Source organism: Mesoplodon bidens (assembly GCF_964165515.1).
Source record: "Mesoplodon bidens genome assembly, chromosome: 4".
Classification (NCBI taxonomy): Eukaryota; Metazoa; Chordata; class Mammalia; order Artiodactyla; family Ziphiidae; genus Mesoplodon; species Mesoplodon bidens.
Window position 1 is genome coordinate 154202565 of NC_138160.1, and position 26557 is coordinate 154229121.

Genomic DNA, 26557 nt, shown 5'->3' on the forward strand with positions numbered 1-26557 from the left:
AGATAGGCAACCTTCCAGAAAAAGAATTCAGAATAATGATAGTGAAGATGATCCAGGAGCTCGGAAAAAGAATGGAGGCAAAGATTGAGAACACACAAGAAATGTCTAACAAAGACCTAGAAGAATTAAAGAACAAACAGACAGCAATGAACAATACAATACCAGAAATGAAAACTACACTAGAAGGAGCCAATAGCAGAATAACTGAGGCAGAAGAACGGGTAAGTGACCTGGAAGACAGAATGGTGGAATTTACTGCTGTGGAACAGAATAAAGAAAAAAGAATGAAAAGAAATGAAGACAGCCTAAGAGACCTCTGGGACAACATTAAATGCAACAACATTCGCATTATAGGGGTCCAGAAGGAGAAGAGAGAAAGGACCCAAGAAAATATTTGAAGAGATTATAGTCGAAAACTTCCCTAATATGGGAAAGGAAATAGCCACCCAAGTCCAGGAAGTGCAGAGAGTCCCATACAGGATAAACCCAAGGAGAAACATGCCGAGACACACAGTAATCAAATTGGCAAAAGTTAAAGACAAAAAATATTATTGAAAGCAGCAAGGGAAAAACGTCAAATAACATACAAGGGAACTCCCATAAGGTTAACAGCTGACTTCTCAGCAGAAATTCTACAAGCCAGAAGGGAGTGGCATGATATACATAAAGTGCTGAAAGGGAAGAACCTACAACCAAGATTACTCTATCTGGCAAGGATCTCATTCAGATTCGACGGAGAAATCAAAAGCTTTACAGACAAGCAAAAGCTAAGAGAATTCAGCACCACCAAACCAGCTCTACAACAAATGTTAAAGGAACTTCTGTAAGTGAGAAACACAAGAGAAGAAAAGGAACTACAAAAACAAAACCAAAACAATTAAGAAAATGGTCATAGGAACAAACATATCGATAATTACCTTAAACGTGGAGGGATTAAATGCTCCAACCAAAAGACACAGGCTCGCTGAATGGATACAAAACCAAGACCCATATATATGCTGCCTACAAGAGACCCACTTCAGACCTAGGTTCACATACAGACTGAAAGTGAGGGGATGGAAAAAGATATTCCATGCAAATGGAAATCAAAAGAAAGCTGGAGTAGCAATACTCATATCCAATAAAATAGACTTTAAAATAAAGAATGTTACAAGAGACAAGGAAGGACACTAATATAATGATCAAGGGATCAATCCAAGAAGAAGATATAACAATTATAAATATATATGCACCCAACATAGGAGCACCTCAATACATAAGGCAACTGCTAACAGCTAAAAAAGAGGAAATCGACACTAACACAAAAATAGTGGGGGACTTTAAAACCTCACTTACACTAATGGACAGATCATCCAGACAGAAAATTAAAAAAGAAACACAAGCTTTAAATGACACAATAGACCAGGTAGATTTAACTGATATTTATAGGAATTCTACCCCAAAACAGCAGATTACACTTTCGTCTCAAGTGTGCATGGAACATTCTCCAAGGTAGATCACATCATGGGTCACAAATCAAACCTCAGTAAATTTAAGAAAACTGAAATCATATCAAGCATCTTTTCTGACCATAACACTATGAGATTAGAAATCAATTACAGGGAAAAAAATGTAAAAAACACAAACAGGTGAAGGCTAAACAATACATTAATAAATAGCCAAGAGATCACTGAAGAAATTAAAGAGAAAATCAAAAAATACCTAGAGACAAATGACAATGAAAACATGACAATCCAAAACCTATGGGATGCAGCAAAAGCAGTTCTAAGAGGGAAGTTTATAGCAATACAGTCCTACCTTAAGAAACAACAAACATCTCAAATAAACAATCTAACCTTACACCTAAAGGAACTAGAGAAAGAAGAAAAACAAACCCCAATGTTAGTAGAAGGAAAGAAGTCATAAAGATCAGAGCAGAAATAAATGAAATACAAATAAAGAAAACAATAGCAAAGATCAATAAAACTAAAAGCTGGTTCTTTGAGAAGATAAACAAAATTGATAAATCATTAGCCAGACTCATCAAGAAAAAGAGGAAGAGGACTCAAATCAATAAAATTAGAAATGAAAAAGGAGAAGTTACAACAGACACCACAGAAATACAAAGCATCTTAAGAGACTACTACAAGCAACTCTATGCCAATAAAATAGACAACCTGGAAGAAATGGATAAATTCTTAGAAAAGCACAACCTGCCAAGACTGAATCAGGAAGAAATAGAAAATATGAACAAACCAATCACAAGTAATGAAATTGAAACTATGATTAAAAATCATCCAACAAACAGAAGTCCAGGACAAGATGGATTCACAGGGGAATTCTATCAAACATTTAGAGAAGAGCTAACACCCATCCTTCTCAAACTCTTCCAAAAACCTGCAGAGGAAGGAACATTCCCAAACTCATTCTATGAGGCCACCATCACCCTGATACCAAAGCCAGACAAAGACACTACTACAAAAACAAAATTACAGAGCAATATCACTCATGAATATAGATGCAAAAATCCTCAACAAAACACTAGAAAACAGAATCCAACAACACATTAAAAGGATCATACACCATAATCAACTGGGATTTATCCAAGGGATGCAAGGATTCTTAACTATACGCAAATCAATCAATGTGATACACCATATTAACAAATTGAAGAAGAAAAACCATGTGATCATCTCAATAGATGCAGAAAAAGCTTTCGACAAAATTCAACATTGATTTACGATAAAAACTCTCCAGAAAGTGGGCATAGAGGGAACCTACCTCAGCATAATAAAGGTCATATATGACAAACCCACAGCAAACATCATTCTCAATGGTGAAAAACTGAAACCGTTTCCTAAGATCAGGAACAAGACAAGGATGTCCACTTTCACCACTATTATTCAACATAGTTTTGGAAGTCCTAGCCACGGCAATCAGAGAAGAAAAAGAAATAAAAGGAATCCAAATTGGAAAAGAAGAAGTAAAACTGTCACTGTTTGCAGATGACATGATACTATACATAGAGTATCCTAAAGATGCCACTAGAAAACTACTAGAGCTAATCAATTAATTTGGTAAAGTTGCAGGATACAAAGTTAATGCACAGAAATCTCTTGCATTCCTATACACTAATGATGAAAAATCTGAAAGAGAAATTAAGGAAACACTCCTATTTACTACTGCAATAAAAAGAATAAAATGCCTAGGAGTAAACCTACTTAGGGAGACAAAAGACCTGTATGCAGAAAACTATAAGACACTGATGAAGGAAATTAAAGATGATACTAACAGATGGAGAAATATACCATGTTCTTGGATTGGAAGAATCAATACTGTGAAAAAGACTATACTACGCAAAGCATCTACAGATTCGATGCAATCCCTATCAAATTACCAATGGCAGTTTTTACAGAACTAAAACAAAAAATCTTAAAATTTGTATGGAGACACAAAAGACCCCGAATAGCCAAAGCAGTCTTGAGGGAAAAAAATGGAGCTGGAGGAATCAGACTCCCTGACTTCAGACTATACTACAAAGCTACAGTAATCAAGACAATATGGTACTGGCACAAAAACAGAAATATAGATCAATGGAACAAGATAGAAAGTCCAGAGATAAACCCACACACCTATGGTCAACTAATCTATGACAAAGGAGGCAAGGATATACAATGGAGAAAAGACAGTCTCTTCAATAAGTGGTGCTGGGAAAACTGGACAGCTACATGTAAAAGAATGAAATTAGAACACTCCCTAACACCATACACAAAAATAAACTCAAAATGGATTAGAGACCTACATGTAAGCCTGGACACTATAAAACTCTAGAGGAAAACATAGGAAGAACATTCTTTGACATAAATCATAGCAAGGTCGTTTTTGATCCACCTCCTAGAGTAATGGAAATAAAAGCAAAAATAAACAAATGTGACCTAATGAAACTTAAAAGCTTTTGAAAAGCAAAGGAAACTACAAACAAGAGGCAAAGACAACCCTCAGAATGGGAGAAAATATTTGCAAATAAATCAATGGACAAAGGATTAATCTCCAAAATATAAAAACAGTTCATGCAGCTCAATATTAAAAAAACAACCCAATCCAAAAATGGGCAGAAGACCTAAACAGACATTTCTCCAAAGAAGACATACAGATGTCCAAGAAGCACATGAAAAGCTGCTCAACATCACTAATTATTAGAGAAATGCAAATCAAAACTACAGTGAGGTATCACCTCACACCAGTTAGAATGGGTATCATCAGAAAATCTACAAACAACAAATGCTGGAGAGGGTGTGGAGAAAAGGGAACCCTCTTGCAATGTTGGTGGGAATGTAAATTGATACAGCCACTATGGACAACAGTATGGAGTTCCTTAAAAACTAAAAGGATACTTACCATATGACCCAGCAATACCACTACTGGGCATATACCCAGAGAAAACCATAATTCAAAAAGACACGTGTAGGGGCTTCCTTGGTGTTGCAGTGGGTAAGAATCCACTGCCAATGCAGGAGACACGGGTTCGAGCCCTGGTCTGGGAAGATCCCACATGCCACAGAGCACCTAAGCCCGTGTGCCACAACTACTGAAGCCCATGCACCTAGAGCCTGTGAGCCACAACTACTGAAGTCCGTGTGCCTAGAGCCTGTGCTCCACAACAAGAGAAGCCACTGCAATGGGAAGCCCACGCACCACAATGAAGAGTAGCTCCCACTTGCTGCAACTAGAGAAAGCCCATGAGCAGCAACAAAGACCCAATGCAGCCAAAAATAAATAAATAAAATTAAAAAAAAAAGACACGTGCACCCCAATGTTCATTGCAGCAGTATTTACAATAGCCAGGACATGGAAGCAACCTAAATGCCCATCAATAGACGAATGGATAAAGAAGATGTGGTACATATATACAATGCAATATTACTCAGCCATAAAAAGGAACGAAATTGGGTTATTTGTAGAAAAATGAATGGATGGATCTAGAGACTGTCATACAGAGTGAAGTAAGTCAGAAAGAGAAAAACAAATATCGTATATTAACGTATGTATGTGGAACCTAGAAAAATGGTATAGATGAACCGGTTTGCAGGGCAGAATTTGAGACACAGATGTAGAGAACAAACGTATGGACACCAAGGGGGGAAAGTGCAGGTGGGGTGGGGTGGTGGGATGAATTGGGAGATTGGGATTGACATATATACACTAATGTATAAAATGGATAACTAACAAGAACCTGCTGTATAAAAAAATAAATAAAGTTAAAAAAAATGAAGCACAGTCCTATAGCTATTAAAACAATTTAATTAAGTTGTTTAAAACCTAAAGAAAATCCTAGGTCTGGATGTTTTCACTAGTGATTTCTTCCAAACATTTAAGAGAGAAGCAACACTAAATCTTATACTAATTCTTCTAGGTAACAGAAACCAGGGTAATATTTTCTAACTCATTTTACAAGACCAGTATAACCTTAATAACCAAAACCTGACAACAGAAGAAAGCAAAATTACAGACCATCTCTCTATGAAGACAGATACAAAATCCCTAAGCAAAATGTTGAATCCAGCAACATATTAAAATAATAGAGCGCCTCCAAGTGGGGTTTATTCTGGGGTAGTTAACATTATAAAATCAATCACCATAATTCAGTGTTTTGACAGAAAAAAAGGGAGAAATATCATATGATCATCTCCTAAATGTACAACTGACAAGTTCATCACTTGACAAGTCTTAACACCCAATCATAACTTTTCTTAAAAAAAAATCTCTCAGCAAACTAAGAAGAGAACTTATTTAATTTGATTGATATGTACAAAAACCTAAAGCAATGGTCATACTTAATGTTTCTTCTGACTTCACTTATGAAACCAGGATGCCTGCAATAGAATTGGTAATAATTCTCTTCAGCACACTGAAGGTCCTAGCCAAAGCAATGAGTAAAGTGAAAGAAATAAAAGGAATAAGAATAGGAAACAAAATTCTACTTATAGATGACATGATAGAAAATACATGAAAAATCTAAAAGACTATTAAACTATTAGAATTAAAAAGTGAAGTAGTGGGACTTCCCTGGTGGTCCAGTTGGTAAGACACCGAGTTCCCAATGCAGGGGGCCCGGGTTTGATCCCTTGTCGGGGAACTAGATTGTACATGCATGACACAACTAAGAAGCCCACATGCTGCAACTAAGAAGCCCACATGCTGCAACTAAACATGCCACAACGAAGATCCCATGTGCTGCAACTAAGACCTGGTGCAGCCAAAATAAATAAATAAATAAACAAACAAATATTTTTTAAAAAGTGAAGTGGCAAAAACACTGAAAACAAGGGGAACATGAAAAATCATCAGCAACAAACAGAAAGCAAATTTTTAAAATATTATAATTTAAAATAGCATCCAAAAAAACATTAAATTCCTAGGAATAAATGTAACATGTACAAGACCTCTACGCTCAAAACTATAAAATACTGTTAAATAAAATTACCCCAATAGAGCGATACAACATGTTCGTAAATTGAAGGCCTTGGTATTGTCAAGATGTCATTTCTTCCTAAATTATTATCAATATTCAATGAATCTCATTCAAAGTCTCAGCAGGGTTGGGGTTTGTTGTTGTTGTCTTGTTGTTGCTGTTGTTGTTATTTTAATAGAAATTTGCAAACAGGTTGTAAAAGTTGTATGAAAATGCGAAGGCCCAAGAATAGCAAAGGCAATTCTGCACAAAACACCACCTGATATCAACACTGAAGCTTTGGTAATTAAAATAATGTGGTAATCACACATGGATAGACAAATAGGATAATGGAGCAGAAAAGGCAGTCCAGACACAGACATGCACAGCCACCAGGATGGCTAAAACAAAACAGACAGAAAATGCCAAGTGTTGGTGAGGACATGGAGCACCTGGAATTCTGGAATTCTCATACTCACTTGTTGGAACTATCACCTTCTTTGGAAAACGACGTGGTACTAGTTACCAAAATTTAACATCTGTATACCTTATGCCCAGCGACGCCACTGTAAAGTATAAACACAACAGAAATGCATACATATTTTCCCCGAAACACATACACGATTGTTCACAACAGCACTGCCCATAATAGCCCCAAACTGGAAACTCAAATGCCCAACAATAATAAAATGAATAAATAAACGAACAATCCATCACTACATGCAGCAACATAGATAAATCCCATAACGCTCAACTAAAGACACAGAATCTACAGTGTGTGATTCCATCCAGATAAAGTTCAAAAACAGGCAAAGCAAGTCTATTATGTGAGAAACAGGGACAGTGGTTACCCTCAGGTAGCTGGGGGTCTCTAGAGGGCAGTTCATGTGCTGTCTCTAGACCTGGACACAGGTGTGTTTTGGTTGTGGAAATTCATCAAGCTCTAAACTTAGGATATGTGCTCATGCTTGTAGTAAGTTCTATTTTGACAAAAAGTTAAAACAAATAATGAGGCAGACATCAGAGGTACAACATATATGTTGATGTTATAGTGACAAAAGCTCTTAATGGTTGCAGGGACACAATATTAAATATAAGCAGATTCACTGCCTTTCTAGCACCTCCTGCAGAAGACCCTGCACTTGCCCACTTGTGACCATGGCTTCAGATGGGCTGGCCAGGAGAAGGACAGAAAGGCCAGGAGCAGAAGGAGCAGGACACATACAGAGAGACTTTTATGCTGGAAAGAGTGAAAATGATTGGTGTGGAGGGAAATGTGGAAAAAGTCCAGAAAGGACGGGGAGCAAAAAAGGACCAGAGCTCAGGGGATAGAGGAAGAAGAGAGGAAGGAGTGGGCTGAGAGCCACAGCAACCACCTTGAGTCACATCCTGGTGTTTATTTGAACAGGTTTCCAGATAAGAATGGTCCATGGGCCCCTGGAGCCCATTCAGGTTGGACTGAAAGGGAACGGTACCCTCATATTGTGAAGTTAAAAAGAACTACAGGAGGAGAAGTTAAGATGGCAGTGTGGCAAGATGCAGAGATAGGGTGCCTGCTGGCTGCTGGTGGGGGACTTTGATGCCCAAGGAGACGGGAGGAACCCCAGAGTGAACCAGTAGGATGTAGGGGGACTGAGGGGGGAGGAGAAGTGGAGGCCAGACAAGATTGGAGCCCCTGAGGCCAGGGAGATCAGGAGAGGCAGGTGGGAGGGACTCTCTAGGAAGAGTGGGAGAGGAGCAGAGGGTGACTGCCTGGCCCACTTGGGCTGGGGAGCCTTCTTAACTCCCAAGCCACTTTCCCTCCCTCCAAAGCCCCATCCAGGCTCCATGGGTCCTGGGGGCATAGGAGGGAGGCCAGGGAGATCAGGAGAGGCAAGTGGGAGGGGCCTTCCCAGACCCCAGACCGGAGGAGCAAGAGGGGAGAGGAGGGCAGTTTGCCCCGCCCACTCAAGCCCAAGAAGGCTTCTGGGCTCCCAGGTGAGTTCCCCTGCCCTCTGAGACCAGGGTGGGGGGCATGCCTGGGCCCCTTCTTTTCCTTGAGCCTAAGACCCACCCCTCACATTCCCCAGGACCTTTTCTAGCCCTGTGGGTCTTGAGCACTGGTCCCGCCCACTGCCCAAAACTCGCCCTTGTTTAGGTCCTGCTCTCCACAGCCAAGGCCTCCCCCTCCCCCCCTTTTTTTTCTTTTCCCTCCTCTTTTTTACTATTGTGGTACTAATGTACGTTCTTGTTGTTGATTCATCTATATTTTTACTTTTACATTCTTTCTAACATATCTGTTAGTTTCCTAGTCTAATTTTATTTTTTACTTTGTTATTGTTCTCTCTCTTTTTTTTTTTGCCACCCCACATGAGAGCTCCGAGTCTGAACCACTGGACTAACAGAGAACCTCAGACCCCAAGGAATATTCATCAGAGTGAGGTTTCACAGAGTTCCTCATCTCAGCACCAAGACCCAGCTCTACCCAATAGCCTACAAACTCCAGTGTTGGAAGCCTCAGGCCAAACAACCAGTAAAACAGGAACACAATCCCACTCATTAAAAAAAAAAATGAGATGGCAAAAAAATATGTCACAGATGAAGGAGCAAGGTAAAAACCTACAAGACCAAATAAATGAAGAGGAAATAGGCAATCTACCTGAAAAAGAATTCAGAGTAATGATAGTAAAGATGATCCAGAATCTCGGAAATAGAATGGAAGCATGGGTTGAGAATATACAAGAAATGTTTAACAAAGATCTAGAAGAACTAAAGAAAAAACAAACAGAGATGAGCAACACAATAACTGAAATGAAAGAGACACTAGAAGGAATCAATAACAGAATAACAGAGGCAAAAGAATGAATAAGTGAGCTGGAAGACAAAATGGTGGAAATAACTGCCAAGGAGTAGAATAAAGAAAAAAGAATGAAAAGAATTGAAGACAATCTCAGAGACCTCTAGGACAACACTAAACACACCAACATTCGAATTATAGGGGTCCCATAAGAAGAAGAGAAAAAGAAAGGGTCTGAGAAAATATTTGAAGAGATTATAGTGGAAAACTTCCCTAACATGGTAAAGGAAATAGTCATCCAAGTCCAGGAAGCACAGAGAGTCTGATACAGGATAAACCCTAGAAAAACACACCAAGACACATATTAATCAAGCTAACAAAAATTAAATTCAAAGAAAAAATATTAAAAGCAGCAAGGGAAAAACAAAAAATACATACAAAGGAATCCCCATAAGGTTATCAGCTGATTTTTCAGTGGAAACTCTGTAGGCCAGAAGGGAGTGTCAGGATATGTGATGGATAAGTGTCAGGATAAGTGATGAAAGAGAAAAACCTGTAACCAAGATTACTCTACCCAGAAAGGATCTCATTCAGATTTGATGGAGAAATTAAAAGCTTTTCGAACAAAAGCTAAGAGAATTCAGCACCACCAAACCACCTTTACAACAAATGCTAAAGAAACTTCTCTAAGCGGGAGACACAAGACAAGAAAAAGACCCACAAAAGCAAGCCCAAAACAATTAAGAAAGTGGTAATAGGAAAATACATATCGATAATAACCTTGAATGTAAATGGATTAAATGCCCCAACCAAAAGACACAGACTGGCTGAATGGATACAAAAACAAGACCCATATATATGCTGTCTACAAGAGACCCACTGAAGACCTGAGGACACCTACAGACTGAAATTGATGGGATGGAAAATGATATTCCATGCAAATGGAAATCAAAAGACAGCTGGAGTAGTAATATTCATATCAGAAAAAATAGACTTTAAAATAAAGAATGTTACAAGAGACAAGGAAGGACACTACATAATGATCAAAGGATCAATCCAAGAAGAAGATAATGGACAACCACAAAGAAATGGACAAATTCTGGAAAGGTACAATTTTCCAAGACTGAACTCGAAGAATTAAAAAATATAAACAGACCTATCACAAGTAATGAAATTGAAACCTTAATTAAAAATCTTCCAACAAACAAAAGTCCAGGACCAGATGGCTTCACAGGTGAATTCTATCAAACACTTAGAGAAGAGCTAACACTGATCCTTCTCAAACTCCTCCAAAAATTGCAGAGGGAGGAACACTCCCAAATTCGTGCTACAAAGCCACCATCACCCTGACACCGAAACCAGAAAAAAATATCACAAAAAAAGAAAATTATAGACCAATATCACTGATGAACATAGATGCAAAAATCCTGAACAAAATGCTAGCAAACAGAATCCAACGGCACTTTAAAAGGATCATACACCGTGATCAAGTGGGCTTTATCAAAGGGATGCAAGGATTCTTCAATATACACAAATCAATCAATGTGATACACTATATTAACAAATTGAAGAAGAAAAAGCATATGATGATCTCAACAGATGCAGAAAAAGCTTTTGACAAAATTTAACACCCATTTATGATAAAAACTCTCCAGAAAGTGGGCATACAGGGAACCTACCTCAATGTAGTAACGGGCATATACGACAAACCCATAGCAAACATCATTCTCAATGGTGAAAAACTGACAGCATTTCCTCTAAGATCAGGAAAAAGAAAAGGTTGCCCACTCTCACTGCTATTATTCAACATAGTTTTGGAAGTTTTAGTCACAGCAATCAGAGAAGAAAAAGAAATAAAAGGAATCCAAATCAGAAAAGAAGTAAAACTGTCACTGTTTGCAGGTGACATGATACTATACATAGAGAATCCTAAAGATGCCACCAGAAAACTACTAGAACTAATCAATGAATTTGGTAAGGTTGCAGGATACAAAATTAATGCACAGAAATCTATGGCATTCCTATACACCAACAATGAAAAATCAGAAAGAGAAATGAAAGAAACACTCCCATTTACCATTGCAACAAAAAGAATAAAATGCCTAGGAATAAACCTGCCTAAGGAGGCGAAAGACTTGTACTCAGAAAACTATAAAACACTGATGAAAGAAATCAAAGATGACATAAACAGATGGAGAAATATACCATGTTCTTGGATTGGAAGAATCAGCATTGTGAAAATGACTCTACTACCCAAAGCAATCTACAGATTCAATGCAATCCCTATCAAACTACCACTGGCATTCTTCACAGAATTAGAACAAAAAAATTACAATTCATATGGAAACACAAAAGACCCCGAATAGCCAAAGCAATCTTGAGAAAGAAAAACGGAGTTGGAGGAATCATGCTTCCAGACTTCAAATTATACCACAAAGCTACAGTAATCCAGACAGTATGGTACTGGCACAAAAACAGAAATATAGATCAATGGTACAAGATAGAATGCCCAGAGATAAACCCACACACACATGGGCACCTAATTTATGACAAAGGAGGCAAGAGTATACAATGGAGAAAAGACAGCCTCTTCAATAAGTGGTGCTGGGAAAACTGGACAGCTACATGTAGAAGAATGAAATTAGAACACTCCCTAACACCATACAGAAAAATAAACTCTTAATGGATTAAAGACTTAAAGGTAAGACCAGACACTATAAAACTTTTAGAGGAAAACATAGGAAAAACACTCTTTGATATAAACCACAGCAAGATCTGTTTTGACCCACCTCCTAGAGTAACAGAAATAAAACCAAAAATAAACAAAAGGGACCTAAATAAACTTAAAAGCTTTTGCACAGCAAAGGAAACCATAAACAAGACAAAAAGACATCCCTCAGAATAGGAGAAAATGTTTGCAAATGAAACAACAGACAAAGGATTAATCTCCAAAATATACAAACAGCTCATGGAGCTCAATTTAAAAAAAAACAAACAATCCAGTTAAAAAATGGTTGGAAGACCTCAATAGACATTTCAACAAGGAAGACATACAGATGGCCAAGAGGCACATGAAAAGATGCTCAACATCACTAATTATTAGAGAAATGCAAATCAAAACTACGATGAGGTATCACCTCATGCCGGTCAGAATGGCCATTATCAAAAAAGCTAGAAACAATAAATGCTGGAAAGGGTGTGGTGAAAAGGGAACCCTCCTACACTGTTGTTGGGAATGTAAATTGATACAACCACTATGGAGAACAGTATGGAGGTTCCTTAGAAAACTAAAAACAGAACTACCATATGACCCATCAATCCCACTACTGGGCATATACCCTGAGAAAACCATAATTCAAAAAGAGACATGTACCACAATGTTCATTGCAGAACTATTTACAATAGCCAGGACATGGAACCAACCTAAATGTCCACCGACAGATGAATGGATAAAGAAGATGTGGCACATATATACAATGGAATATTACTCAGCCATAAAAAGAAATGAAATTGAGTTATTTGTACTGAGGTGGATGGACCTAGAGTCTGTCATACAGAGTGAAGTAAGTCAGAAAGAGAAAAACAAATACCATATGCTAATGCATATATATGGAATCTAAAAAAAAAAAGGTACTGATCAACCTAGTTGTAGGGCAGGAATAAAGAGGTAGACATAGAGAATGGACTTGAGGACATGGGGTGGGAGGGCGAAGCTGGCGCGCAGTGAGAGTAGCATCGACATATATACAGGACCGAATGTAAAATAGTTGGCTGGTGGGAAGCAGCAGCATAGCACAGGGAGATCGGCTCGGTGCTTTGCGATGACCTAGTGGGGTGGGATAGGGAGGGTGGGAGGGAGGCTCAAGAGGGAGGAGATATGGGGACATGTGTATGCATATGGCTGATTCGCTTTGTTGTGTAACAGAAACTAACAGAATTGTGAAGCAATTATACTCCAATAAAGATGTATTTAAAAAGAACAAAACAAGACAAAAGCTACAGAATACCTCACATTATTTTATTTCTATAAGAATTTAAATGTATGTATTTGTTGAAGCACAGAAAAAGGTCTGCAGAATGCAAACTAAACCGGTCAAACATTTACATCTAGGGCTCAGGATTGGATAGGGCAGTGAGGTGGGGGGTACAAGAGAGACTTTTTTTTGAGGAGGCGGATGGTAGGATAATTTTAAGAAGCATAGTTTGCTTGTATAATAATAATTTTTAAAAAATAAAAGGAGGACTGCCTGCTAAGAAGCCTGGAAGGGGGGCCCTGTGGGAAGGTGGGGACCTTCAGGAAGAAGAAAATGGTGTGTTCTAGGTAGGAAACGAGCTTTTCTCATTAATCCTGAGAGGCTCGGGAGACCAACTGAGTCGGCCCTCAGAGGATTCTGGCTAGAGGACCTGGAACCTTCCCACAGCCAGCCCTGGGGGCTCAGAGTCCCTGCCCCCATGGGGGCAGGACAGGTACACCGGGGTTCAAGCATTGCTCCCCCACTTCTCAACCCTCCCTCACCCACCCCAATCTACCCTGCGTTCCCTATCGTCTCCCGCCTAAGTTCATCACCCTCCCCGCCCCATGCCCCGACTCCTTCCTCCTCTTTTCTACACCTCCTTCCAGCAGTGAAGGGCCAGTGTCCAGGGTAATAGAAATCGATGCTCACAGACCCTCCACAGCCCAGCCCCTGATGGAGCTCCTGGATCCCGAGGGGGGAGGGGCAAGAGGAGAGGGAGCACCCTTCAGCAAGCAAACAGGCATGGGGCAGCCTGAAGGCACTACCCTGACCTCCTAGAAATTAAGCCCAAGTCCTGCCTTGGTGGGGGGGTGGTCACTCTAGGGCAGCTGCTCCTGGTCTTCCTCAGAGGCAGCCCCCTGTCCTCTCAGAGCTCCCCTCTCCGCCACACACACAGAAAGTGCTAAGACCACTCCCCCTCCCTGCAGGGTACTGTGAGGCCCACAGTCACAGCTAATAAATATGCTGCTCCTGGGCACAGCTGACCCTTCAGCAAGCACTTGGGCCAACACAGTCTGCCTCTATCCCCACCTGTGTGACAGTCAGTGCCAAGGATGGGGGTGACACCCAGGGGTAAAGTCACTGTCCAGTCCTTCTGCGGGTGGCACAGCCCATTCTCTGCTCTGCCTCCAGGTCACCCACTGCCGCCACCCATCCAGGGGCACATATAGTCTCATCTCTGCATTTTACTTTTTTTCTTTTAATTTATTTATTTTTGGCTGCGCTGGGACTTCATTGCTGCCTGCGGGCACCCTCCAGTTGCAGTGAGTGGGGGCCACTCCTCGCCACGGTGCGAGGTGGCAGTGGTGGTGGCGGTGGCGGTCCCCACCCCACCCCACCCCCGCAGAGCATGGGCTCCAGGCGCAGGGGTCTCAGCAGTTGCAGCATGCGGGCCCAGCAGCTGTGGCTAATGGGCTCCAGAGCACAGGCTCAGTAGCCCTGATGCAGGGGCCCAGCCTCCGCAGCGCGCAGGATCCTCCCCTACCAGGGTGCGAACCTGCATCCCCCGCACCGGCTGGCGGACTCCCAACCACTGAGCCACCAGGGAAGCCCCACTGGACCAATTGTGACATCAACTTGGGTCAAAACTCCATTTTCCCCTGACTCCATGAGCTCACATTCTGAGCACAGTTATACTTAGCATCCCCAGGGATTAGGCTTAGCACAGAGCCAGTGTCCAATAATACTCTAAATGGCTGCCCTTTCCCCACTGCACAGTTACTCTTGTAAATGTTTGCATGTTTTCTTGGGAATCATCTCTGCATTTTAAAAGTACATTCTTCACAATGCACCACGAAGGCGTGTGCACTTCTAATGGGGGAGCTGGCCCATCCTCCACACCATCCTTTGCTTTCTGGACTTTTCCTTAGATCCCCCTTCCCCTCGGAGCCTTAGCCTCCAGTGCTTTGAATTTCCTCCTGTGCTAGCTTGTGAGTGGGCCACACAGGCTACTTCTAAAGAAATGACCAGACAACAGGCCACCTCCAGCCTAATATGTCATGAAAATCATGACCTCATGGGGAAGGCAGCTTGGCCACATTCATCCTATTTCTAAAGGCAGGACTAAACAAAAATGTAAAATAACAGTGGATCAGGGCAGAATAAGGCTTTGGTGGACCAGGAAGGAAACCCCAGGGCCACCCAAGAGAAAAGGGCTTTACCATGCTGCCTGCTGACAATCTACAAGGCAGCAGAGGGAATCCCAAGTTCAAGGGCTCCCGGAGGAGCCAGGAGTTGCTCTTTCTCCATCTTTGAGCAGAAGGTTCGCTGGGGGATCCTGGCACTAAATGAACCAAGAGACTAAGCAGAAATGACATTCTTTTCTGCAGAGGAGGCACCAAAAGGAAAGGGCTGGGCTTGCTTACTAAGTACCCTCCCTCCGCCCCCATAATAAAGATCTGTGTCTGACTCTCACCTCCTGAGGACCACAGACCACTTTCCTTAGGGATAAATGAACAGACATTACAAGATGCCTAGGGTGTGCCAAGCACTTCCACTTGTCTCAGAGTATCCTCAAAACAAACCCCCGAGGTACATAATGTTTTCCCATTTTACACACAAGGAGATGGAGAGTTGAAAGAATCAGGTCACTTGCCCAAGCTCACAGAGCCAGTGGGCGGCCACAGTTGGCATTCACTGCCAAGTCCACCTGTATTAAACCCAGACTCCCCTCCCCTACACTGTGCAGCATCCTGGCACCTGTGGGGGAGGTGCTCTTCCCTCTCAGCCCTGCCCTGGAAGCCACTGGCAGAGGAATGGGCACAGGGGTCAGACCTGCCCAGTAGGGCTCTCTCTCCTGAGACCCTGAACCTCGGGCAGAATGACACACCGAAAAACAGTTGGTGCAGACACATCCAAGAGACCTCTAACTCCCCGGGGGACTGCCCCTCCGTTCCTGCTGCCTAGATTCCTGGAACTGCCCCGCATCCTGTCCTTTCCCAGCCTCCTTCCTCAGCATGCATTTCGTTTCTGTGAACTCCCTATTCATCTCCTTTGCCCGTTCTTCCACTAAAGTATTTGACTTTTCCTTATTCTTTTGCAAAAGCACTTTATATCTCATGAATATTAACCATGTGCTTGTTATATAGGCTAAGTTTTCAGTTTGCCATTTATCTTTAAATTTTAAGGTGGAATTTTCTTTCTAGACAGAAAATTTAAGCTTTTAAGCTTAAATCATTTAAGAAAACATTTATTCTATAGCAGAGTTTTTCAACATTGGCACCATTGACAGTTGGGTGGGATAATTCTTTATGTTGGGGGCTCTCCAGTACATTGTAGAATGTTTAGCAGCATCCCTGGCCTCTACCCACTAGATGCCAGTAGCACCCACCCCTCAAGTTGAGACAAATCAAAAATGTCTCCAAACATTGCCAAAGTCCCCACAAGGCAAAATCACCCCTGGTTGAGAACTGCTGTGTTATGGTTTCTGACTTCAGTACCGAGCTTATAAAGTCTATTTCTACCTATAATTTTTAAAAGTGACCTGTTGTATTTTTGTCTTGCCTTCCATGGTTTTATTTTTCACATTTAAATCTTCAATCTATGTGGAATATACTTTGGCATAAGAAGAGAGCTAAGAAACAAAATATTATGACTGCATTGAACTTACCCCTGGGAAGAGGCGGTCCCATCATGTGAGTAGCTCTTGATATGCGAGACATTTAATAATCCCAATGTACAAAGTTACACGACACCTCACGGAGTGAAGAGTTGCACCTGTCATCCAACGGCTGGCATAGAGTTGGCCAAGATGGGATCTTCCCACAGCTTCGGGGAGTCTCTACTGGGTCTAAACCAGATGTGCTCAATAAATTTTGGGTGAGTGGGAATGTGTTTGCTAGTTGCTATTTTACCCTTTGCATAATCAACACCACCTTCTGAAACCAACAACACACCACTCTATTCTGGAGTCATCTGGAAAATTCTCAGTGATCTTCTGTTTTAGTAGAAAAAACAACAGAGTGAAAGGCTAACTTTGTATTTCATTGCCCTTGGTTTGAACTTTTGTGTACTTTCTAATAAATATTTTAAATATTAATTATCATTTTTAAAAATCCCATTAGATTTCTACAGAATTTAATGAATTTAATGAATATAGTGGGCTCCCTCTAGTGGTCACAAGAAAATCTCCAATTCCCAAAGGTCAAGTATGAAAGTATGGAATTTACATTCAGACTTCAATGCAAACTTTTGTGAACTTCCCCTTGCCAAAAAGTTACATGTAAGATTGGGAAAAAAGTTTATATATCATTGCTAATAAGTTCCTAATATGCAAATGGACATATGATAGCTATAAAACACAAAAACTTATCTGAAAGCAACTAATTTTGTTCTTCATGTTTTTTCTCCTTACAGTTCACTGAGAATGGCATGTGTATAAGTGGTTTAATTTTTGTATCTAAGCATGTCAATATGTCTTCTTAATAAATATTCTGTATTGAAACAAACAAAAAAAGGCCAAAACATCTTGAGCGCCCTCAAGACGTTTATTTACAGGACACAGTACATTTTACAATGAATAGGTTCAGAGTGGCTAGATGATGCCTTAAGAGAAGACTTCTAATTATTTTCTTCCATTCATCAGTGGGTCTACAAATTGGTTCATAAGGCCACTGTCCAAAACTATGCTTATCATCTTCCCTTCTAAATCCCTCTTTGGGGATTTCCTGTTTCTGTTCAGGATATCACCCTCCCCCGGGCTTCCAGCTTCGGGCACCTCTGTCCCCTCCCGTGCCCATCCATCCTGTTTGTGAGTTTTGTCCACCACATGGCCCAGTGCCTCTCACAGTTGTTCCCTGCCATCAATTCTCATGGCCCTCATTCAAGTTCTCATGACCTCTCCTCCAGGGCAGGCATTCAGCAAATATTTATCATCCCTTCTCCACATGCCCAGCACTGTTCTAGGCTCAGGGGACGCATCGGGGAACAAGACAAGATTGTCCGCATGCGGAGCACCCTCTCAGTGGGCTTCTCTGCTGAAGCAAACTTGTGATCCAGTCCATCCTCCATGCTGTTTCTAGAGTCCTCCTCTTAAACCTGAACTCTACTCACATACCTTTCAACTGTGTCCCATGGAATGAAGCTCACATCCCTCCATAATCAAGATGCACCCTCACTTCTCATTATCACCTTCCAACCAAACAGAGCTCCCTGACACTCCCAGAGCTCCCCTCTGCCTCTGCTCAGTATGCCAGGTCTTGTGGAATGTGTCCCCCATCCCAGCTGGCTAAGATGCCAACCAGTCTTCAAAACCCTGCCCAACTGTCATCTTCCCCCACCCAGGCCTCCTTGATCTGAGGTGATCTCTCCCTCCTTTCAATTTTGTGGGACTTTTTTCTTAGGATTCTTCCCATTCTCAATATATCATGGCTCCTGTATGTGTGCCATCATGCTCTAACAACTGGGTCTGCAATTCCTCTAACCATCTTAGTCAATGTCACCCACAGGACAAGCACAAAATAGGATAGGCAAAGATGAATGTATGAACGAACGAATGAATTCTCCAGAGAATTCTGGTCAAAAAAAAATCACACACAAATTACCTTCTTCAACTTTGTACAGTCTGACGTAATGGGATAAACTGCCATTAAGCTACTTAGTTTTACCATGAACGCAAGTCAACTAGGATTTAACACATTAAAAAAAGTATTGTTAAAAAAATTCTACAAATAAGAAATAACTCAAAGTAGGATAACCATTTTTTGCTTCAACGTAGTAAGAAATCACCCCCCACCCCCACCCTGCTGCCCTAAGCAAATTCCTAAACCTACAAATACAGTAAACAGGCTGAATAGAGTAACTGACCATTTCTGTTCCACTCTGCGACATTTGCCATAAACTGTCACTGAAATGTATCAGGTTCTGTATCATTTCCACATTGTACTTCATGTCCTCCTACCGCAGAGTTTCACTCCTCTGCTCAAACTTCCAAACATTTTCACAGAGCAGCGAATTTCTAACTCTGATAAATCTGTTTATTAATTTCTGGAAAGTCGCCCTACACTGCAAGCACAGTCCCTATTATTTGGAAACCACACGCCATGTCTCTGGGATATTATGTAAGAACACAAAAAGGCACAAAAAGGAAATGAAAAGTATTACTGTTTTTCTGAAAAGTCCTTCATACTCTCCAGGGCAGGTTGAGCCCAGTTAGAAACCAGTGCAAACTGTGCAAAAGGGCAGAGCCGCAGGCTTTGCATGATGAGGCCTTCCGGATGCCGTTAGTGGCTGACGAGAGTTCACAGGCCACCCGTTTTCTTTTCCTTTCCGGTTCCCTCACTTCTGGGCTCTGTCACCAGCATTTTCTCACCCACATCCCAGAAGAACGTGCCAAGGAAGTCTGTCAGGCCTTTGCTCTTTCCCTCCAGGATATTCCCAGCCAACCGCCAACTCTGAATCGCCTCGTCCCTACCTCTCTGGCAGCCCTGGCAACAATCAGGAAGGTAACAGGCTGCACACAGTGAGCCTGGACTGGCCTGCGGGCAAGGGATCTGGGTTCCTGGTAACCACTAACTCACTTTCAGGAAGCAGTGCCAGGCCCTGTTAGAAACTCTCTACAAGCTCATTCAATCCTCGCACGATTCTATGAGGTAGGTACTATTAGAAACCCCACTTCACAGATGAAAAACTGAGGCACCGGGAGGATAAGTTCGAGGTCATGGAGTTGGTAAGGGACAAAGAATTTGTTTCTTGTTTTTTAATTTATTTATTTTATTTATTTTTGGCTGCATCAGGTCTTCATTGCTGCATGTGGGCTTTCTCTAGTTGCAGCGAGCGGGGGCTACTTTGCGTTGAGGTGCGCGGGCTTCTCATTGAAGTGGCTTCTCTTGTTGCGGAGCATAGGCTCTAGGCGCACAGGCTTGAGTAGCTGTGGCACACGGGCTCAGTAGTTGTGGCCCGTGGGCTCTAGAGCACAGGCTCAGTAGTTGTGGCGCATGGGCTTAGTTGCTCCGCAGCATGTGGGATCTTCCTGGGACAGGGATCGAACCTGTGTCCCCTGTATTGGCAAGCAGATTCCCAACCACTGTGCCACCAAGGAAGTCTGGGACAAAGAATTTGAATCAGGCAGTCTGGGTCCAAAATTCAAGTGCTTAATCACTGAGCTGCACTGTCTGTTGGACCAGCTCAACAGAGGGAAGAGACTTATGTGCTTGAAGTGGAGGCAAGCCTCTGGTCAAACTCAGGGTCTGTCCGTAGTCCCCGCTTAGGACCACCTGGACATGTCTGGCCAGCTGCCCCCGGAGCCGGACTGAAGTGGTCATCTATTATTTATGTCTGCCCAGCTGCATCCCTTTTCTCTTTTTCTGGGAATAGCACCCTACTTTTTCTTGAGGTAACCACCCTCCCCCACTCTCAGCCTACATGATCCTGGTAGTGTCGACCCTCCCCCACAACGGCTTCCCCCCAAGTCCAAGACCAGTCACATGACCCAGACCTGGCCAATCAATGTGTCCCATCCTCCAGGAACAGCAATTAGTACAGGGACAGGCATCTGCCCCAAGCCAGGCAAATCAGGGTCAATGCTGGGACTTCTTTCTTCAATCACAGTAAAATACAGACAAAATTTAAATACCATTTTAACCATTTAAAAGTGCAGAATTTCATGGCATTTAGTACCTTCACAATGTTGTATAACCATTGCCACTATCCATTTTCCAGAACTTTTCCATCTTTCCAAACAGAAACTCTGTACCCAGCAACAATAACTCTCTATATTCGTCTGCTTGGCCTGCCATAACTAAGTACCATAGTTTGGGTGGCTTAAACAACAGAAATCTATTTTCTCACAATTCTGGAGGTTATAAGTCAGAGATCAAGGTGTCAGCAGGGTTGGTTTCTTCTGAGGCCTCTCTCCCTGGCTTCATGTCATCTTCCCTCTGTGTGTGTCTCTGTCCTAATCTCTTCTTATAAGGACACCAGTCATAGTGGATGAGGGCCCACCCTAATGGCCTCACTTTACCTTATTTACCTCTTTAAAGACCCTGTCTCAAATACAGTCACATTCTGAGGTACTAGGTGGGGGTTAAGACTTCAACATATGAATTTGGAGGGGGATACAATTCAGCCCATAACACTCCCCATTCCCTAATGCTGACACCTTTGAGAAAGGGGAGAGCTCTATCTGCTGGGGTTGCTGAGAAGGTCTGATATACTGCTGGGGCTGTTGGTGGCCACTTTCCCACCCCAAGGAGACAGTGTCTGAAAATGACTCAGGGAAGAGCTGAGAGGCAGACAGAGACCCCTGAGCCCAGACATACCTGAAACTGGCTGTACCTCTGACCTCTCTATTCCAGTTATGTAAGCTAGTATGTTTCCTTTTCGTTTGTTTATTTTATTAACGTAATTAAAAGAGTTAGTTAACATAAGGAGCTTTTACACCAGAATGGCCCATATCTCCAGGATGTGCAGGATGTGCCCACTCGGCAGCTGTTTAAGCAGCAGAGTCAAATCCAAACCTCTCAGGCTCCAGGGTGCTGGCCCCGACCCGTCCCTTGGGATGCTCACATGTTCACAGCACAGTGGGGACTGGGTCGTGCCCGAGTCTCCCACAGAGCAGACTTCGGGGCCACTCCCTGCAACATTCCAGAATTGCTGTTCTGGTGGTGGCGCCCCAAACAGACTGAGGGCTCCTATCCTTTCAGCCCAGTGACCCAAAGCCCTGCAGCAGTGCCTGGCTCATGATGGGCTTCAGTACAGAGCATGAGGAAGGCAGGGAACGGGGCAAGACAACAGTTCTCCTTCCCTCCAACAGTTCCCTGAAGGACAGTCTGTAAGAACACAGGATGGGAAACAATTCAAACGTCCCTGGGGTGGGGACTGGCCAGGTACCTCACAGGACAGCCCAACAGGATTTTGTCTTTTAACCCAAAACAAGGTAACACCTGCTCTCTGATACATGGAATGATTCAGACCATCTCAGAGGGAAACTGCAAACCGAGAAAGCAACACTGGGACAACAACATATACCATTTGTGTAAAACCAGGAGGGGAGCTTCTCACTGAAATGTAACTAAATGACCTCAGAAACCTCAAAAAACTGTCCTACACCATAGCCACCAGCCACATGTGGCAATTTAAATTAAGATTAACAAAATTTTTTTTATTGAAGTATAGTTGATTTACTAATTTGTGCCAATCTCTGCTGTAGAGCAAAGTGACTCAGTTATACAGCATACACTCTTTTTTTATATTCTTTTCCATTATGGTCTATCACAGGATATTGAATATAGTTCCCTGTGCTACACATTAGGGCCTTGCTGTATATCTATTCTAAATTAAAAAAAATTTTAAATTCAGTTTGTCAGTTGCACTAGCCATGCTTCAGGGGCTTGGTGGCCCCACATGGCTAGTAGTGGCTGCTCGATTAGCGGAGAGATAGAATATTTCCATCATCACAGAAAGTTCTATTGGAAAGGACTGCTCAGAAGGACATCAGCAAAAGGGTAAAGGGCCCCTGGATAGAGAAGCAGGAGAACCGGGGAAGAGGAGGGAGGGGAATTAGTTTTCACATATAATCTTTTGTAGTACTTGAATCTCTCATCACATATTAGTTCCTATTCAAAAATAAACATTGTAAAACTTTAAACACATTTTAAAACAATAAGTACATAAGTAATAAGAAAAGAAGACGTTGGAATCCCCAGGGACATGGGTAAGCCACATGAATCTACAGACCTGAGTTCTCTGCTGAAGGAAGAGAAGTCTCCTTTGAGGCAGGTGTATGAGGAAGAGCAGCATGAGGGGGCTCCCAGGTGGCAGCCCCAGACACCTGATTCAGACCTGGTGGTGTAGGAAGTTCCTATGTCCCCCACATTTTGATTATCTCAGCAACCTTATAATTAGGGTGATTAATGGTCCCATTTATTTTAGTTTCCTAAGGCTGCCACAACAAATGAACACAAACTAGGTGACTTAACATGACAGAAACCTATTGTCTCACAATTCTGGAGGCCAGAAGTCCAAAACCAAGATGTTGGCAGGGCTCGTTCCTTCTGAAAGCTCTTAAGGAGAATCCCTTCCACGCCCCTCTCCAGCTTCTGTGGCTGCCGGCAATCCTGGGTGTTCTTAGGTTTGTAGATGCATCACTCTGGCCTCTGCCTCTTTCTTCCCATGGCCTTCTCCTCTGGGTGTTTCTGTGTCTCAAATCTCTTACCTCTGACTCTTATAAGGACACTCATCATTGGATTTAGGGCCTACCCTAAACCCTGGATGATCTCATCTCAAGATCCTTAAATTAATTATGTCTGCAAAGACCCTATTTCCACATAAGGCCACATTTACAAATGCCAGGGGTTAGGACTGGGACATATCTTTTGGGGGTTGGGGGACACAATTCAACTCACTATACCGTTTTATAGACAAGGAGTTCAAGGTTCAAGGGCCTCTCACTTGCCTGAGGTCACAGGGCTAGTTCAGAGCACAGCTCTGCCAGTCCTCCCACCACTGACTCCAGCAAGAGAAGAATCTTGACCTTCCAGCCGGAAGCCTGCCCCTCCCTTCAGCCTCAGAGCTCCCCGCACCCACTTCACAATGGGTAACACACACAGAAGAGCCGCCCCCTTCTTTGGCCTCGCTTATCTGTCTTGCTGCATCCTAGGATCTGACAAAAGATTATACTGTCCTCTGGGCCGTGGGAAGGAACTGGGCTAGGGGGATCTGCGGGTATCTCAGATGAGATGGGGTATCTCAAAAGAGGGTGGTCTGCATGTCCAGACTCCAAAAGTCTGCAGGGCAGATCAGAGCCAGGGAGAAAGGGAATGAGTTAAGGCTTCTGGTGTTGGAGAAAAAGCCCTCTGTGCTTTTTATGGCAGAGGAGAATGTGCCAGCCTATGGGGTTTTGCACTGATAAAGGGCTCTAGTCTAAAGTGCTCAAGTGAGTTCTCCAGCTCAAGGTGACAGGAGAGAAAGAGCAGATGTGGACATGGGTATGCACTGGGGCCTGGCAGAGGCTGCGGTGCTACACCCCCTGGGCCACGCTGACCATACCTGCCAGGACAGCCTGATCACAGCCACAAGCCCCTCGGACAACGACAGCACAGCACTGACTGCTGGGCACCCCCAGAGAGGAGGGCAGGCCACCTGAGGAACTGAGGGTTCTGACCAGGCTTTTGGCTTCCATGGTCATCCCGGAGGCCTTCTTGACACCTCTCCTGGTGGGTCAAGAGACCTCGAGGGAAGACAGACAGAAGACTATCTCCAGGTCCTGGGCTTTGTGTTTCCTCCATGACATCAAAAAGCCTACAGAGCCCACTCCAGTATTGGTATCATTTATTAACACAAACAGTAAGTGCCTGACCAAGATTTGGACCTGGTCTGGGTTTATTCAGGAGCTCCATGTCCCCTCACTGCCACCTCCTCCCTCTCCATCTATCATCTGTATTGGTGGTTTTCAAACTTTCAGTCAGCAACCCATAGCAAGGAACCCGTTTCACACTGCCATTTACAAATATAAATGGCTGACACCAAAACTTCACTCCAATATTTTTTATTGTACTCTCTGCTAGTTCAAAATTTCAGAATGCTGGCTGCAACCCACATAACTGATTTCATGTCTCATATATGTGTTGTGACTCCCCGGTTTGTTTGTTTGTTTGGCCGCGCCGCTCGGCTTGTGGGATCTTAGTTCCCCAACCAGGGATTGAACCCAGGGCCTTGGCAGTGAGAGTGTAGAGTCCTAACCACTGGACTGCCAGGGAATTCCCAGTGACTCCCAGTTTTAAAAACCCTCATCTACATAACTCATATGAATTTACAACCATTCAATACTGAGAAAGAAAGAACAGGGGAGAAGCAAGAAGAATTGTTTTATACATTTTGCAGATCAGCCAAAACTTCATTGGTGGAACTGAATTTTTTTCTCCCATTGAATCGCAATTTCTGACTTCCTGATCTGCTCATGATGTCATTACTTATCATGTCCTTTTCCCTCCTGTTAAAAACTCAGAGTTCCTATGAAAGGCTAACTCAAGCTCGACTGTAAAATCCTCTTCCACTGGGTCCCCAGAGACTGAATTTTCACACCATGGGTCCATCTTTGCACAAATCTCAGGGCATCTCCCAATCTGGAGATGTTAACCATCAGTAAGCTTGGTTTCTGGACCAGGTGAAGTAGTTTCAGAAATGCCAGACAACTTGGCTAATGGAAGGCATGACAGCAAGGAACAGGGCCCCTGGGTCCAGCTCCCATGTTCTCTCACCTCGTCCGGCATGGTGGGTCATCTGGGAATTGTTACAATTTTCCACTCATGCACTGGTATTACATACTGTTCCATGAGAGGATAATTCTAGCCCTGAAAACACTGGGGCTGAGACTACACCCCTAAATTCTCAGTCATAATATGTGCAAAGCTCCAATGAGGACAACTGGAAGACCAATATGAACCAGGATTTGAGCCACATGGGTTAGGAACCAACAAATCCTCAATTCTAGTCACAGCTGTCCCGGTCTACACCATCAAAACCCAAGACACATGATTATTTGAACAAATCAGACCATGTTTCCTGCTCCTTTCCTCTACCTCCACCAAAGAAATGAAAACCAAAAAAACCTATATTTGCCAGATTATTCCTCTACCCGCCACCCCTCACGTTCGAAACAGAGCTAGGGTCACAATGTTAACACTGTTTGGATGGTTCATGTCTGTTTCTCTATCTTTAAAAGGGGATGGCTGCTACTTTCCTAGCATCTAAGCATTTATGGTAAGTCATCCCGAAGAGTTTCTTAGCTCCTCCACCAATACCATCAGCCTCATCAAACCAAGTCAGTTAATTTTGCCAGAATCTTTAACGACACACCTACCAGGGAAGATGATGTAGGAAGAAAGGCCCCAGGACAGTCCACAAGGTACCACAGACAGCCTGAAACCCACGGTGATTCTCTTGACCATGGCCTTGGCAGTTTTGGGTAGACAGGAGAGAGAAGACCAGGCCTATGGAAGTCAGGAGCCAGCAACGATCGAACATCCACTTACCTGGGGGACAGACACAGTCCGTCGGTGCTTCTCGAACCGTCCGGAGCTTGACTGGTCCCTCCATCTTCTGAACCAGGAAGAAAAGGGGGGAAAAAATAAGGATGAGTTTTGGAGCGGAGAGGGGTAGAAGTGGAAAAACAGCAAAAAACAACATATTTGAAAGATCTACAGTGGTGGTGTTGGTGCTTTCAAGAACAGTTTTTAAAAGGTCATTAAATTCTACAGGCAGTTTTAGAATGGGAGGGGAAACAGAAATAAACATTAAGCAATTACTTGGGAGTCCATGAATAGAAGATGACAGGTTTCTGCTTTGTTAACAACATTTTCAAATACAAATCCAGGAATGACAAAGGGACCCGGTAGTCCC

General features: G+C 42.7%; 1 protein-coding gene across 1 annotated transcript in view; it reads right to left on the reverse strand.

Annotated features, from left to right (window-relative positions):
* COL23A1 (collagen type XXIII alpha 1 chain) overlaps positions 1-26557 on the reverse strand; it is a 362767-nt gene that overhangs the window by 306060 nt on the left and 30150 nt on the right. The window contains exon 2 of the mRNA XM_081232836.1: positions 26191-26257. Within this exon, the coding sequence (XP_081088962.1) occupies positions 26191-26257 (67 nt within the window). The remainder of the gene's footprint in view (positions 1-26190; positions 26258-26557) is intronic.